Source organism: Salmo salar, chromosome 22, assembly GCF_965601325.2.
Source record: "Salmo salar chromosome 22, fSalSal1, whole genome shotgun sequence".
Lineage (NCBI taxonomy): Eukaryota > Metazoa > Chordata > Actinopteri > Salmoniformes > Salmonidae > Salmo > Salmo salar.
In genome coordinates this window covers 50,560,274-50,576,274 of record NC_138312.1, presented here as the reverse complement: position 1 = coordinate 50,576,274, position 16,001 = coordinate 50,560,274, and the positions used below count along the sequence as shown (strand labels likewise).

General features: G+C 41.1%; 1 protein-coding gene across 1 annotated transcript; it reads left to right on the top strand.

The window, feature by feature from the left end:
* The first annotated feature begins 6,590 nt into the window (after nt 1-6,590).
* On the top strand, nt 6,591-9,922 carry LOC145862643 (serine/threonine-protein kinase 35). Its single transcript, XM_082967670.1, has 2 exons — nt 6,591-7,275; nt 9,277-9,922. Exons 1-2 carry the CDS (start codon nt 6,783-6,785, stop codon nt 9,843-9,845), a joined length of 1,062 nt encoding a protein of 353 aa, XP_082823796.1. The 5' UTR covers nt 6,591-6,782; the 3' UTR covers nt 9,846-9,922.
* Nucleotides 9,923-16,001: the final 6,079 nt, after the last annotated feature.

Below are 16,001 nucleotides of genomic sequence, written 5' to 3'. Positions count from 1 at the left end.
TGCTGTTACAGTCTATTTTCTATCCTGTTGCCTAGTCACTTTACTCCTACCTACAGTCTATTATCTATCCTGTTGCCTAGTCACTTTACTTGTACCTACAGTCTATTATCTATCCTGTTGCATAGTCACTTTACTTGTACCTACACTCTATTATCTATGCTGTTGCCTAGTCACTTTACTCCTACCTACAGTATACTGCTGCTACAGTCTATTATCTATCCTGTTACCTAGTCACTTTACTCCTACCTACAGTATACTGCTGCTACAGTCTATTATCTGTCCTGTTGCCTAGTCACTTTACTCCTACCTACAGTATACTGCTGCTACAGTCTATTATCTATCCTGTTACCTAGTCACTTTACTCCTACCTACAGTATACTGCTGCTACAGTCTATTATCTATCCTGTTGCCTAGTCACTTTACTCCTACCTACAGTATACTGCTGCTACAGTCTATTATCTATCCTGTTGCCTAGTCACTTTACTTGTACCTACAGTCTATTATCTATCCTGTTGCCTAGTCACTTTACTCCTACCTACAGTATACTGCTGCTACAGTCTATTATCTATCCTGTTGCCTAGTCACTTTACTCCTACCTACAGTATACTGCTGTTACAGTCTATTATCTATCCTGTTACCTAGTCACTTTACTTGTACCTACAGTCTATTATCTATCCTGTTGCCTAGTCACTTTACTTGTACCTACAGTCTATTATCTATCCTGTTGCCTAGTCACTTTACTCCTACCTACAGTATACTGCTGCTACAGTCTATTATCTATCCTGTTACCTAGTCACTTTACTCCTACCTACAGTATACTGCTGCTACAGTCTATTATCTATCCTGTTGCCTAGTCACTTTACTCCTACCTACAGTATACTGCTGCTACAGTCTATTATCTATCCTGTTACCTAGTCACTTTACTCCTACCTACAGTATACTGCTGTTACAGTCTATTATCTATCCTGTTACCTAGTCACTTTACTCCTACCTACAGTCTATTATCTATCCTGTTGCCTAGTCACTTTACTCCTACCTACAGTCTATTATCTATCCTGTTGCATAGTCACTTTACTCCTACCTACAGTATACTGCTGTTACAGTCTATTATCTATCCTGTTGCCTAGTCACTTTACTTGTACCTACAGTCTATTATCTATCCTGTTGCCTAGTCACTTTACTCCTACCTACAGTATACTGCTGCTACAGTCTATTATCTATCCTGTTGCCTAGTCACTTTACTCCTACCTACAGTATACTGCTGTTACAGTCTATTATCTATCCTGTTACCTAGTCACTTTACCCTACCTACAGTATACTGCTGTACAGTCTATTATCTATCCTGTTGCCTAGTCACTTTACTTGTACCTACACTCTATTATCTATCCTGTTGCCTAGTCACTTTACTCCTACCTACAGTATACTGCTGTTACAGTCTATTATCTATCCTGTTGCCTAGTCACTTTACTCCTACCTACAGTATACTGCTGTTACAGTCTATTATCTATCCTGTTGCCTAGTCACTTTACTCCTACCTACAGTATACTGCTGCTACAGTCTATTATCTATCCTGTTGCCTAGTCACTTTACTCCTACCTACAGTATACTGCTGTTACAGTCTATTATCTATCCTGTTGCCTAGTCACTTTACTCCTACCTACAGTATACTGCTGCTACAGTCTATTATCTATCCTGTTGCCTAGTCACTTTACTCCTACCTACAGTATACTGCTGTTACAGTCTATTATCTATCCTGTTACCTAGTCACTTTACTCCTACCTACAGTATACTGCTGCTACAGTCTATTATCTATCCTGTTGCCTAGTCACTTTACTCCTACCTACAGTATACTGCTGCTACAGTCTATTATCTATCCTGTTGCCTAGTCACTTTACTCCTACCTACAGTATACTGCTGTTACAGTCTATTATCTATCCTGTTGCCTAGTCACTTTACTCCTACCTACAGTATACTGCTGCTACAGTCTATTATCTGTCCTGTTGCCTAGTCACTTTACTCCTACCTACAGTATACTGCTGTTACAGTCTATTATCTATCCTGTTGCCTAGTCACTTTACTCCTACCTACAGTATACTGCTGCTACAGTCTATTATCTATCCTGTTGCCTAGTCACTTTACTCCTACCTACAGTATACTGCTGTTACAGTCTATTATCTGTCCTGTTACCTAGTCACTTTACTCCTACCTACAGTATACTGCTGTTACAGTCTATTATCTATCCTGTTGCCTAGTCACTTTACTCCTACCTACAGTATACTGCTGCTACAGTCTATTATCTATCCTGTTACCTAGTCACTTTACTCCTACCTACAGTATACTGCTGCTACAGTCTATTATCTATCCTGTTGCCTAGTCACTTTACTTGTACCTACACTCTATTATCTATGCTGTGCCAGTCACTATCCTCCTAGTATACTCTCTACAGTCTATTATCTATCCTGTTCCTAGTCACTTTACTCCTACCTACAGTATACTGCTGTCTACAGTCTATTATCTATCCTGTTGCCTAGTCACTTTACTCCTACCTACAGTATACTGCTGCTACAGTCTATTATCTATCCTGTTGCCTAGTCACTTTACTCCTACCTACAGTATACTGCTGTACAGTCTATTATCTATCCTGTTGCCTAGTCACTTTACTTGTACCTACAGTCTATTAGCGATCCTGTTGCCTAGTCACTTTACTGTACCTACAGTCTATTATCTATCCTGTTGCCTAGTCACTTTACTCCTACCTACAGTATACTGCTGCTACAGTCTATTATCTATCCTGTTGCCTAGTCACTTTACTCCTACCTACAGTCTATTATCTATACTGTTGCCTAGTCACTTTACTCCTACCTACAGTATACTGCTGCTACAGTCTATTATCTATCCTGTTGCCAAGTCACTTTACTCCTACCTACAGTATACTGCTGCTACAGTCTATTATCTATCCTGTTCGATCGGTGGCAACTAGTAAGCCGGTGACGTCGACCGCCGAACGAACAAGGAGAGGGGCCGACTTCGGTGGGAGTCGTGACAAAACCACGCACAAACGTAGTCGCCACCCACAGGGAAACTAACCGCACACACGGAGGAGAAACCTCGACTCCAAAAACAAAGTCTCGAAAACACACGGTAACATACCGAAATAAATCGAAACCCCGTGGTGCAGGCACGCACCCCTAACATGCAATACACACAAATAATCCCGCACAAATCCCAGCATGCAGCGGGGTGTAGATAAACCCACCGAAATCAACTAACTGAACACAGGTGGGAAAAAACAGACAGACACAAACGAAAAGGAAAATGGGATCGGTGGCAGCTAGTAGGCCGGCGACGACGACCGCCGAGCACCGCCCGAACAGGGAGAGGAGCCACCTTCGGTGGAAGTCGTGACATAGCTGGCCATACATGGATGTTCAATTTCACTTTATGCGTTGGTTATGTAGGCTTCTTCTAAACCATCACTTTCTAATACATTTAATAATACCATTAAATTATATCTTTACCTTAATTAATTATTATATAATTTATAAATCCAAAAACAGATGTAGCAACTACAGATTGCCCCTTTAAGTCTATCAAAAGTGTGTGAGTTTGAGCATGTGTCCATTAGGTCTATGGATGTATTTTTTTTTATCAGCATGAATTAGATTGAGAAATAAAAGCCCTACTTTTATTCCATAGGCTGGGATCAGCACTATGCAGGTGTTGCAGGAGCGCATTTTTCACTGGCTGTCCACTGGTTTCAAAAACAATGATTGATAGGCAGCTTAAACTTCTTGAATGTAATCATTATTGGGTTCAAATCAACATTTAAATTTGTGAGCAGACATTCATAATAACCACAATCCATACGGTGCAAATAGCTAAATGAGAGAGCAGCAGTGTGATTCACATCAATGCGCTATGTCAATAATAAGACTACACCACTGCAGTCATCCTTACCTGTGATCCATCAGACACATTTGGTGTGTCATCATAGTGTTCTCTGACTTGTGGTCAGACTCATTCCGGGTGAACAAACTTAAATTTGTGTATTTTTTCAATGGTGATTTGAATGTCATTGACAAAACATAGAAGTGTCAAAGATGTTTTTTTGCAAACATCCTTTATGAATTTAAAAGTAATCATCGAAGTAATCATCTAGTTTTTAAAAAGTATCTGTAATCTGTTAAGAAGCCTTTTGGACCTAGACTTGGCACTCCAGTACCGCTTGCCGTGCGGTAGCAGAGAGAACAGTCTATGATTAGGGTGGCTGGAGTCTTTGACCATTTTTAGGGCCTTCCTCTAACACCGCCTGGTATAGAGGTCCTGGATGGCAGGAAGCTTGGCCACAGTGATGTACTGGGCCATACGCACTACCCTCTGTAGTGCCGCACTACCCTCTGCTCGGAGCCCGAGCAGTTGCCATACCAGGCAGTGATGCGACAAGTCAGGATGCTCTCGATGGTGCAGCTGTAGAAACTAGTGAGGATCTGAGGACCCATGCCAAGTCTTTTCAGTCTCCTGAGGAGGAATAGGTTTTGTCGTGCCCTCTTCACGACTGTCTTGGTGTGCTTGGACCATGTTAGTTTGTTGGTGATGTGGACACCAAGGAACTTGAAGCTCTCAACCATCGATGAGAATGGGGGCATGCTCGGTCCTCCTTTTCCTGTAGTCCACAATCATCTCCTTTGTCTTGATCATGTTGAGGGAGAGGTTGTTGTCCTGGCACCACACGGCCAGGTCTCTGACCTCCTCCCTATAGGCTGTATTGTTCTTGTCTGTGATTAGGCCTACTCTTGTTGTGGCATCGGCAAACTTAATGATGGTGTTGGAGTCATGCCTGGCCGTGCAGTCATGAGTGAACAGGGAGTACATGAGAGGACTGAGCACGCACCCCTGAGAAGCCCCTATGTTGAGGATCAGCATGGCGGATGTGTTGTTAACTACCCTTACCACCTGGGGGCAGCCCGTCAGGAAGTCCAGGATCCAGTTGTAGAGGGAGGTGTTTAGTCCCAGGGTCTTTAGCTTATTTATGAGCTTTGAGGGCACTATGGTGTTGAACACTGAGTTGTAGTCAATGAATAGCTTTCTCACATAGGTGTTCCTTTTGTCCAGGTGGAAAAGGGCAGTGTGGAGTGCAATAGAGATTGCATCATCTGTGGATCTGTTAGGGCGGTATGCAAATTGTGTGGGTCTAGGGTTTCTGGGATAATGGTGTTGATGTGAGCCATGACCAGCCTTTCAAAGCACTTCATGGCTACAGACGTGAGTGCTACGGGTCAGTAGTCATTTAGGCTGGTTACCTTAGTGTTCTTGGGCACAGGGACGATGATGGTCTGCTTAAAACATGTTGGTATTGTTAAGCACATTTCTACTCCTGAACTTATTTAGGCTTGCCATAACAAAGGGATTGAGTTGAGTTTATTTTTACAGGGACAGTGCACATTAATCAATGTTTCAGTGAAAGTGCCGGTTGAATACTTATTAACTCAACACATTTCAGCTTTAACATTATGGGGTATTGTGTGTAGGTCAGTGACAAAAGAAATCTAAATGTAATCCATTATAAATTCAGTCTGTAACACAACAACATTTGAAAAAAGTTATCTGAAGGCACTGTAGCCATGTTGTTTTCTACTCCCTATACAGTATATAGCCATGTTATTTTTGCTAATTATTTTTATTCGTTATTCACTATGTATATATTCCTTGTATCACTATTTCAAAGATTATTCTTTTTTTTATTGATAATTTGGGGGGGGGGGGGGGACTTTTTATCTTATCTTTAACTCTGCATTGTTGAAAAAGGACCCATAGGTAAGTGTTTCACTGTTAGTCTACAATCTAAGAAGCATGTAACAAATAACATTTGTCACTACCAGGCTCCAGAGTGACGCAGCGGCCTAAGGCACTGCCTCTCAGAGCTAGAGGTGTCACTACAGACCCTGGTTCGATTCCAGGCTGTATCACAACCAGCCATGATTGGGAGTCCCATAGGATGGAGCACAATTGGCCCAGCGTCGTTAGGGTTTGGCCATCATTGTAAATAAGAATTTGTTCTTAACTGACTTGCTTAGTTAAATAAAGGTTAAAAAACAACCCACTTTATATTTGTAAATACATCCCATTATTATATGCATACTACCTCTTCTATTTACTTATATTAGGACTACTTGTTATTTTGTATTTTACTCTTTTACTGTGATTATTGATATTGATCAAATTGTAAGATGATTGTCCCGGATGTGCACGCAATTTTCATCCAAAGTATGAGTTCTATTGCGTAATTTAATTGTTGATAAAAGTAGGCTGTTTTAAAGGCATTGGACCTATTTCAAGAAGCCGAACTGAAGAAAGACCCTCCTGTTAGCAATGCCAGCATCATTCTTATCAATTAGAAATAACGTTTGCTGTTGCGCAATTTGTTATGTAGGCCTAGTTTATTGGAGGTTTTATACTGGAAATGCATTCACTGGCAAATGTTTAAACCAGCAACAGCAGAGAAATCATTGTGTTAATTTCACATTACCTCATTCCTACACCCCTACTTTAACAGAATGGTATAGTCTTTAGATTTGCCCTCCCCTCCTTGAATATCTGCTCCGCTAGGCTCAAACATTGATTGTGTGCGATAACGGCATTGAGCAGTGTAATCAAATCATCCTCACAAACATTGGAAGGTGTATAAATAACAAGCGCTCGTTTGCTTTTTAGTCGAAAGGTATGAAAGGAAAGCAGTGTATACCTAATTTCCTCGTGTATTCGCTTTTAACGTGAAGACATCCATGGATACAGGTGACAACAGACGTAGACGGGCGAGGAGTGTGAGAGCCAAAAGAACTGGTACGCAAGATGCGTCTGCGAAAAGGGAAAATGCAAACGTCCTAAGATCTTTGAGTGTTGGGAATACAGACGACAATGATGCCATGGAGGATGACGCTGGCTTTATCAAAAATTGGAGTTTGGAGCGAAAGGTCATGGCTCCGCGGTACAGTTTACTCCGTGAGGTCGGAAGGGGCAGCTATGGCGTGGTCTATGAAGCGATTGCACGGAGGTCGGGTGCAAGCGTTGCAGTAAAGAAACTTCGATGCGATGCACCAGAAAATGTCGAGCTTGCCTTGGCAGAATTCTGGGCCCTGGCTAGCCTTGAGAAAAGACACGAGAATGTGGTGCAATTGGAAGAATGTGTGCTACAAAGAAACGGTATGGCTCAGAAAATGAGTCATGGGAACAAGCGATCCAAGCAGTACTTGCGGTTGGTGGAGACTTCATTAAAAGGTATCCAGCCTATAATGATTTTGTGGAAATCACAGTTCCATATAGTTATATATATATATATATATATATCTCAATTCACGTTACGTCATTTCTCTCTGCCGGCAGTTGTCCTATGGTATATGGTGGGCATTTTGTTTCGGTTCCATTGTCTATTCAGTTCAACGAAAGTGTAAAATGAAATCAATGCGTTGAAGCGATTTTTTTAAATATATTTTTTTCTTTGTTTCTTTTTCCTCCAGTGATGATGTAACCTAATTTAGATGTATTATAGTGGCCTCTTTTTGTCAAGCCATTGATTTATCATATCCACTAGATTGGGCCTTTTTTAATATTCTAGTAGTATGAACACCTTACATTTTGACGCTCACCGGTCATTTTCATTATCAGTCGAGACGGTATAGCCCAGGTCAGGTTGAAGTGAAATGCTTGGAAACGATGTTGCAATTGCGGCTTCATTGTATCAGTTATTGTCCAGTCTTGGGAGCTGTTTTTTGTTTACGTGAATACTTCGATCTGAATGTTTTTGAGCAAAGCCATTTGAGATACGTGAGTTGGTGTCACGTACCAGCTCTCATTGGGAGTCTTTGTGAGTCTTGTCTTCTTGGCTCACTAAATGGAAGTCTCTTTAATGGCTGTGTCGCCCTCTTGTCACAATGCTGGCCCTCTCTGTTATGCAAGCGCTATTAGCCAGGTCATACCATACTCTGTAAGCCATAGGGTTCACCCTGAAATATTGTTTTTCAATACAGTATAGAATGTCGATTTGCTTTTTCTTCTGAAGCCTTACGTTTACTTTCGTACAGTTTTATACCACTTGATTTGGTGATGGAATCAGTATTCCAAATACTTATTCAAGTGGGATAATTTATCCACAGAGGACAGATAATCATTGAGGTTCTCATTCTTCACACGTAGATCATTTTATCCTGTTTTCAGGTAGGACCGGGACGATGCCGGTAATCGTGATACTCATTAGTATTGTGGCAAGGAAATAAATCATGAAAAGGTTTTAACAGCCCTAATGTTGTAAACAAACATTAATTATGGTGTCATCAGTCACATTTATTTATTGTCCCCAGGTAGGGCACACAATATGTATCAGGTTTTAAAGGACCAAAGAATAAGGTCTGCTTCGTGTTTTCATTTGTCACAGCCCTAGTTTCTGGTAGGCATAATTGCTGTATTTTATAGTGGGTCAAGGTCTTGACAGTTTGCTATGAATGCATTCTCTACCACTCTTTCCACTCATAAGTTCAACTTCCTTGTCATTTGAAGTAGTTTCTCTTGTTTGTATTCAAATTAGTACCTATGATAGGATCACAGTTTGTGATCAGCTGATCAATCAGCTGATTTGATTGCCTCAGTAATGTTGTTTAATCCTTTCACCCAGCCCGTTTGTCTTTAAATGGGTATCCATTTGATAAACATTCCTACTGATTTCTTGAGGTCATGCTTTGTCACATGGATAAAGTTGCTCAAGGTTAGATTGTTGTTCAAGTAACAGAGGAATAGTGAAGAAAGCAATTGCACAGATCACTGTCTATAATATAGCCTAGGTTAATATGTATTAATGTAGGCCTAGGTAATATTAGGCTTATAAGAAGTTTGTGTCGCACCATAGTCATATCTGTTCCTGTTAGCTGGTATTGTGTTGACAGTATACAAAGGAGAACATTCAAGCTACTCCAAACCCCTTTGTTATGACTGAAATGTCCTATATGGTGATAGTACAGCTGAAGCGATGGAGTTTGTAATTAAAGCATCTTATGTGTCAATTTTGTAATATTTTCCAGTTTGGATATTAAACTGTGATCAGAAAAGGAAACATCTTCATTACCTATTCATGATTGTCTTTTTGTCAAGCTAATCATTCATCCGTTTATAATTTCCTTTATTTTTCACAGTATTGGCTCATGTGGTATCCATGGTTCTGTTAGGCAGGGGTTCATTTTACTGTTTAGTACTGCTGCACTTTTTTTTATTCATGTCCATCCATTGCAGGTGAGCGAGTGCTGAGCCACCCAGAGGAGCCCTGCTACCTTTGGTTCGTCATGGAGTTCTGTGAAGGTGGAGACCTGAACCAGTTCATCCTGTCGCGACGACCTGACCCGCTGACCAACAACAGTTTCATGCTCCAGCTCACCAGTGCCGTGGCCTTCCTGCATGAAAACAACATTGTCCACCGAGACCTCAAGCCTGACAACATCCTCATCTCTGAAAAGTCAGGTACACCAGTTCTCAAAGTCGCCGATTTCGGCCTCAGCAAGGTGTGTGCCGGCCTGGGGGGTGCTGGGAAGGACGACGAGGGCGAGGACAAGAACAAAAACGTTGTCAACGTCAACAAGTTCTGGCTGTCGTCGGCATGCGGCTCAGACTTCTACATGGCACCCGAGGTGTGGGAGGGCCACTACACAGCCAAGGCGGACATCTTCGCCCTTGGCATCATCATCTGGGCAATGCCTAGTCACTTTACTCCTACCTACAGTCTATTATCTATCCTGTTACCTAGTCACTTTACTCCTACCTACAGTATACTGCTGCTACAGTCTATTATCTGTCCTGTTGCCTAGTCACTTTACTCCTACCTACAGTATAGTGCTGTTACAGTCTATTATCTATCCTGTTGCCTAGTCACTTTACTCCTACCTACAGTATACTGCTGCTACAGTCTATTATCTATCCTGTTACCTAGTCACTTTACTCCTACCTACAGTATACTGCTGTTACAGTCTATTATCTATCCTGTTACCTAGTCACTTTACTTGTACCTACAGTCTATTATCTATCCTGTTGCCTAGTCACTTTACTTGTACCTACACTCTATTATCTATGCTGTTGCCTAGTCACTTTACTCCTACCTACAGTATACTGCTGCTACAGTCTATTATCTATCCTGTTACCTAGTCACTTTACTCCTACCTACAGTATACTGCTGCTACTGTCTATTAACTATCCTGTTACCTAGTCACTTTACTCCTACCTACAGTATACTGCTGTTACAGTCTATTATCTATCCTGTTACCTAGTCACTTTACTCCTACCTACAGTCTATTATCTATCCTGTTGCCTAGTCACTTTACTTGTACCTACAGTCTATTATCTATCCTGTTGCCTAGTCACTTTACTTGTACCTACACTCTATTATCTATCCTGTTGCCTAGTCACTTTACTTGTACCTACACTCTATTATCTATCCTGTTGCCTAGTCACTTTACTTGTACCTACAGTCTATTATCTATCCTGTTGCCTAGTCACTTTACTTGTACCTACACTCTATTATCTATCCTGTTGCCTAGTCACTTTACCCCTACCTACAGTATACTGCTGTTACAGTCTATTATCTATCCTGTTGCCTAGTCACTTTACTTGTACCTACAGTCTATTATCTATCCTGTTGCCTAGTCACTTTACTTGTACCTACACTCTATTATCTATCCTGTTGCCTAGTCACTTTACCCCTACCTACAGTATACTGCTGTTACAGTCTATTATCTATCCTGTTACCTAGTCACTTTACTCCTACCTACAGTATACTGCTGCTACAGTCTATTATCTATCCTGTTACCTAGTCACTTTACTTGTACCTACAGTCTATTATCTATCCTGTTACCTAGTCACTTTACCCCTACCTACAGTATACTGCTGTTACAGTCTATTATCTATCCTGTTGCCTAGTCACTTTACTCCTACCTACAGTATACTGCTGTTACAGTCTATTATCTATCCTGTTGCCTAGTCACTTTACTCCTACCTACAGTATACTGCTGTTACAGTCTATTAACTATCCTGTTACCTAGTCACTTTACTCCTACCTACAGTATACTGCTGTTACAGTCTGTTATCTATCCTGTTGCCTAGTCACTTTACTCCTACCTACAGTATACTGCTGTTACAGTCTATTATATATCCTGTTGTCTAGTCACTTTACCCCTACCTACAGTATACTGCTGTTACAGTCTATTATCTATCCTGTTGCCTAGTCACTTTACTCCTACCTACAGTATACTGCTGTTACAGTCTATTATCTATCCTGTTGCCTAGTCACTTTACTCCAACCTACAGTATACTGCTGCTACAGTCTAATAACTATCCTGTTGCCTAGTCACTTTACTCCTACCTACAGTATACTGCTGCTACAGTCTATCATCTGTCCTGTTGCCTAGTCACTTTACTCCTACCTATATGTACAGAACATATCTGCCTCAATTACCTCGTACCCCCTGCACATCGACTCGATACGTGTACTCCCTGTATATACAGTGCTTTTAGAAAGTATTCATACCCCTTGAATTATTCCTTATCTTGTTGTGTTACAGCCTGAATTCAAAATGGATGAAATAAAATAAAAAATTCACACATCTACACACAACCTCCCATAATGACAGGGTAAAAATCTGTTTTTAGACATTTTTGCTAACTTATTGAAAGTGAAATACAGAAATATCTAATTTACATAAGTATTCACACCCCTGAGTCAATACATGTTAGAATCACCTTTGGCAACGATTACAGCTGTGAGTCTTTCTGGGTAAATCTAAGAGCTTTGCACACCTGGAATGTACAATATTTCCACATTATTCTTTTCAAAATTCTTCAAGCTCTGTCAAATTGGTTGTTGATCATTGCTAGACAACCATTTACAAGTCTTGCCATAGATTTTCAAACACATTTAAGTCAAAACTTTAACTCGGCCACTCAGGAACATTCCCTGTCTTCTTGGTAAGTGCAGACTTGGCCTTGTGTTTTGGGTTTTATCCTGCGGAAAGGTCATCACCCAGTGTCTGGTGGAAAGCAGACTGAACCAGATTTTCCTCTTGGACTTTGCCTGTGCTTAGCTCCATTCTGTTTATTTTTTATCCTGAAAAACTCCCCAGTCATTAATGATAACAAGCATACCCATAACATGATGCAGCCACCACTTTGCTTGAAAATATGGAGAGTGGTACACAGTAATGTGATGTATTGGATTTGCCCCAAACATAACACTTTGTATTCAGGACAAAAAGTTAATTTCTTTGCCACGTTTTTTTTTTCAGCATTACATTAGTGACTTGTAAACAGGATGCATGTTTTGGAATATTTTTATTCTGTACAGGCTTTCTTCTTTTTACTCTGTCAATTAGGTTAGTATTGTGGAGTAACTACAATGTTCATCTCCTATCACAGCCACAGGGTTGGGAAGGTTACTTTCTGAATGTAATCCGTTACATTTACTAGTTACCTGTCCAAAATTGTAATCCGTAACGTAACTTTTGGATTACCCAAACTCACGAAAGTAATCTATTTACTTTTAGATTACTTTCCCCTGAAGAGGCATTAGAAGAAGACAAAAATGTATGTTGCCAAATGATAAATCTATATATTGCAGGATAAATCAATGTTAAAGTTTACATAGCTTGTAACAATGCCTCCTAGTAGGAGGGGGGGGTGTAGGAATCAGGAGCAGGAGAGCAAAGAAGTTCCAGTGGCACAAAACATTTAATTAGGCGGTCCCGATCTCACAATACAAACAAGTGGGGAAACCTGTGATGGTTTTCTTTAGAGAAGTAGAGGAGAGAAGTAGAGGAGTCAGGCGCAGGACACAGGGATAAATGTAAACAAACGTGTTTACTAAAAATATCAATAAATCTTCTCATAGGAAAATACATAGTTTGGAGAAAACACCTCCAACTACACAAAACAGGAAACAATCACCGACAAGACAAACAGGAAATGCAGAGGTTAAATAATGAACATAATTAGCGAAATCAAAAACAGGTGTACACAATAAAGACAAAACCAAACGAACAGTGAAACATCGATCGGTGGCAACTAGTAAGCCGGTGACGTCGACCGCCGAACGAACAAGGAGAGGGGCCGACTTCGGTGGGAGTCGTGACAAAACCACGCACAAACGTAGTCGCCACCCACAGGGAAACTAACCGCACACACGGAGGAGAAACCTCGACTCCAAAAACAAAGTCTCGAAAACACACGGTAACATACCGAAATAAATCGAAACCCCGTGGTGCAGGCACGCACCCCTAACATGCAATACACACAAATAATCCCGCACAAATCCCAGCATGCAGCGGGGTGTAGATAAACCCACCGAAATCAACTAACTGAACACAGGTGGGAAAAAACAGACAGACACAAACGAAAAGGAAAATGGGATCGGTGGCAGCTAGTAGGCCGGCGACGACGACCGCCGAGCACCGCCCGAACAGGGAGAGGAGCCACCTTCGGTGGAAGTCGTGACATAGCTGGCCATACATGGATGTTCAATTTCACTTTATGCGTTGGTTATGTAGGCTTCTTCTAAACCATCACTTTCTAATACATTTAATAATACCATTAAATTATATCTTTACCTTAATTAATTATTATATAATTTATAAATCCAAAAACAGATGTAGCAACTACAGATTGCCCCTTTAAGTCTATCAAAAGTGTGTGAGTTTGAGCATGTGTCCATTAGGTCTATGGATGTATTTTTTTTTATCAGCATGAATTAGATTGAGAAATAAAAGCCCTACTTTTATTCCATAGGCTGGGATCAGCACTATGCAGGTGTTGCAGGAGCGCATTTTTCACTGGCTGTCCACTGGTTTCAAAAACAATGATTGATAGGCAGCTTAAACTTCTTGAATGTAATCATTATTGGGTTCAAATCAACATTTAAATTTGTGAGCAGACATTCATAATAACCACAATCCATACGGTGCAAATAGCTAAATGAGAGAGCAGCAGTGTGATTCACATCAATGCGCTATGTCAATAATAAGACTACACCACTGCAGTCATCCTTACCTGTGATCCATCAGACACATTTGGTGTGTCATCATAGTGTTCTCTGACTTGTGGTCAGACTCATTCCGGGTGAACAAACTTAAATTTGTGTATTTTTTCAATGGTGATTTGAATGTCATTGACAAAACATAGAAGTGTCAAAGATGTTTTTTTGCAAACATCCTTTATGAATTTAAAAGTAATCATCGAAGTAATCATCTAGTTTTTAAAAAGTATCTGTAATCTGTTAAGAAGCCTTTTGGACCTAGACTTGGCACTCCAGTACCGCTTGCCGTGCGGTAGCAGAGAGAACAGTCTATGATTAGGGTGGCTGGAGTCTTTGACCATTTTTAGGGCCTTCCTCTAACACCGCCTGGTATAGAGGTCCTGGATGGCAGGAAGCTTGGCCACAGTGATGTACTGGGCCATACGCACTACCCTCTGTAGTGCCGCACTACCCTCTGCTCGGAGCCCGAGCAGTTGCCATACCAGGCAGTGATGCGACAAGTCAGGATGCTCTCGATGGTGCAGCTGTAGAAACTAGTGAGGATCTGAGGACCCATGCCAAGTCTTTTCAGTCTCCTGAGGAGGAATAGGTTTTGTCGTGCCCTCTTCACGACTGTCTTGGTGTGCTTGGACCATGTTAGTTTGTTGGTGATGTGGACACCAAGGAACTTGAAGCTCTCAACCATCGATGAGAATGGGGGCATGCTCGGTCCTCCTTTTCCTGTAGTCCACAATCATCTCCTTTGTCTTGATCATGTTGAGGGAGAGGTTGTTGTCCTGGCACCACACGGCCAGGTCTCTGACCTCCTCCCTATAGGCTGTATTGTTCTTGTCTGTGATTAGGCCTACTCTTGTTGTGGCATCGGCAAACTTAATGATGGTGTTGGAGTCATGCCTGGCCGTGCAGTCATGAGTGAACAGGGAGTACATGAGAGGACTGAGCACGCACCCCTGAGAAGCCCCTATGTTGAGGATCAGCATGGCGGATGTGTTGTTAACTACCCTTACCACCTGGGGGCAGCCCGTCAGGAAGTCCAGGATCCAGTTGTAGAGGGAGGTGTTTAGTCCCAGGGTCTTTAGCTTATTTATGAGCTTTGAGGGCACTATGGTGTTGAACACTGAGTTGTAGTCAATGAATAGCTTTCTCACATAGGTGTTCCTTTTGTCCAGGTGGAAAAGGGCAGTGTGGAGTGCAATAGAGATTGCATCATCTGTGGATCTGTTAGGGCGGTATGCAAATTGTGTGGGTCTAGGGTTTCTGGGATAATGGTGTTGATGTGAGCCATGACCAGCCTTTCAAAGCACTTCATGGCTACAGACGTGAGTGCTACGGGTCAGTAGTCATTTAGGCTGGTTACCTTAGTGTTCTTGGGCACAGGGACGATGATGGTCTGCTTAAAACATGTTGGTATTGTTAAGCACATTTCTACTCCTGAACTTATTTAGGCTTGCCATAACAAAGGGATTGAGTTGAGTTTATTTTTACAGGGACAGTGCACATTAATCAATGTTTCAGTGAAAGTGCCGGTTGAATACTTATTAACTCAACACATTTCAGCTTTAACATTATGGGGTATTGTGTGTAGGTCAGTGACAAAAGAAATCTAAATGTAATCCATTATAAATTCAGTCTGTAACACAACAACATTTGAAAAAAGTTATCTGAAGGCACTGTAGCCATGTTGTTTTCTACTCCCTATACAGTATATAGCCATGTTATTTTTGCTAATTATTTTTATTCGTTATTCACTATGTATATATTCCTTGTATCACTATTTCAAAGATTATTCTTTTTTTTATTGATAATTTGGGGGGGGGGGGGGGACTTTTTATCTTATCTTTAACTCTGCATTGTTGAAAAAGGACCCATAGGTAAGTGTTTCACTGTTAGTCTACAATCTAAGAAGCATGTAACAAATAACATTTGTCACTACCAGGCTCCAGAGTGA

Bases quoted from the DNA above. Each gene is read 5' to 3' on its own strand.
- LOC145862643 (XM_082967670.1), top strand. From the start codon at position 6,783: ATGGATACAGGTGACAACAGACGTAGACGGGCGAGGAGTGTGAGAGCC. The intron at 7,276-9,276 runs GTATCCAGCCTA...CATCCATTGCAG, and splicing joins GGTGGAGACTTCATTAAAAG to GTGAGCGAGTGCTGAGCCAC.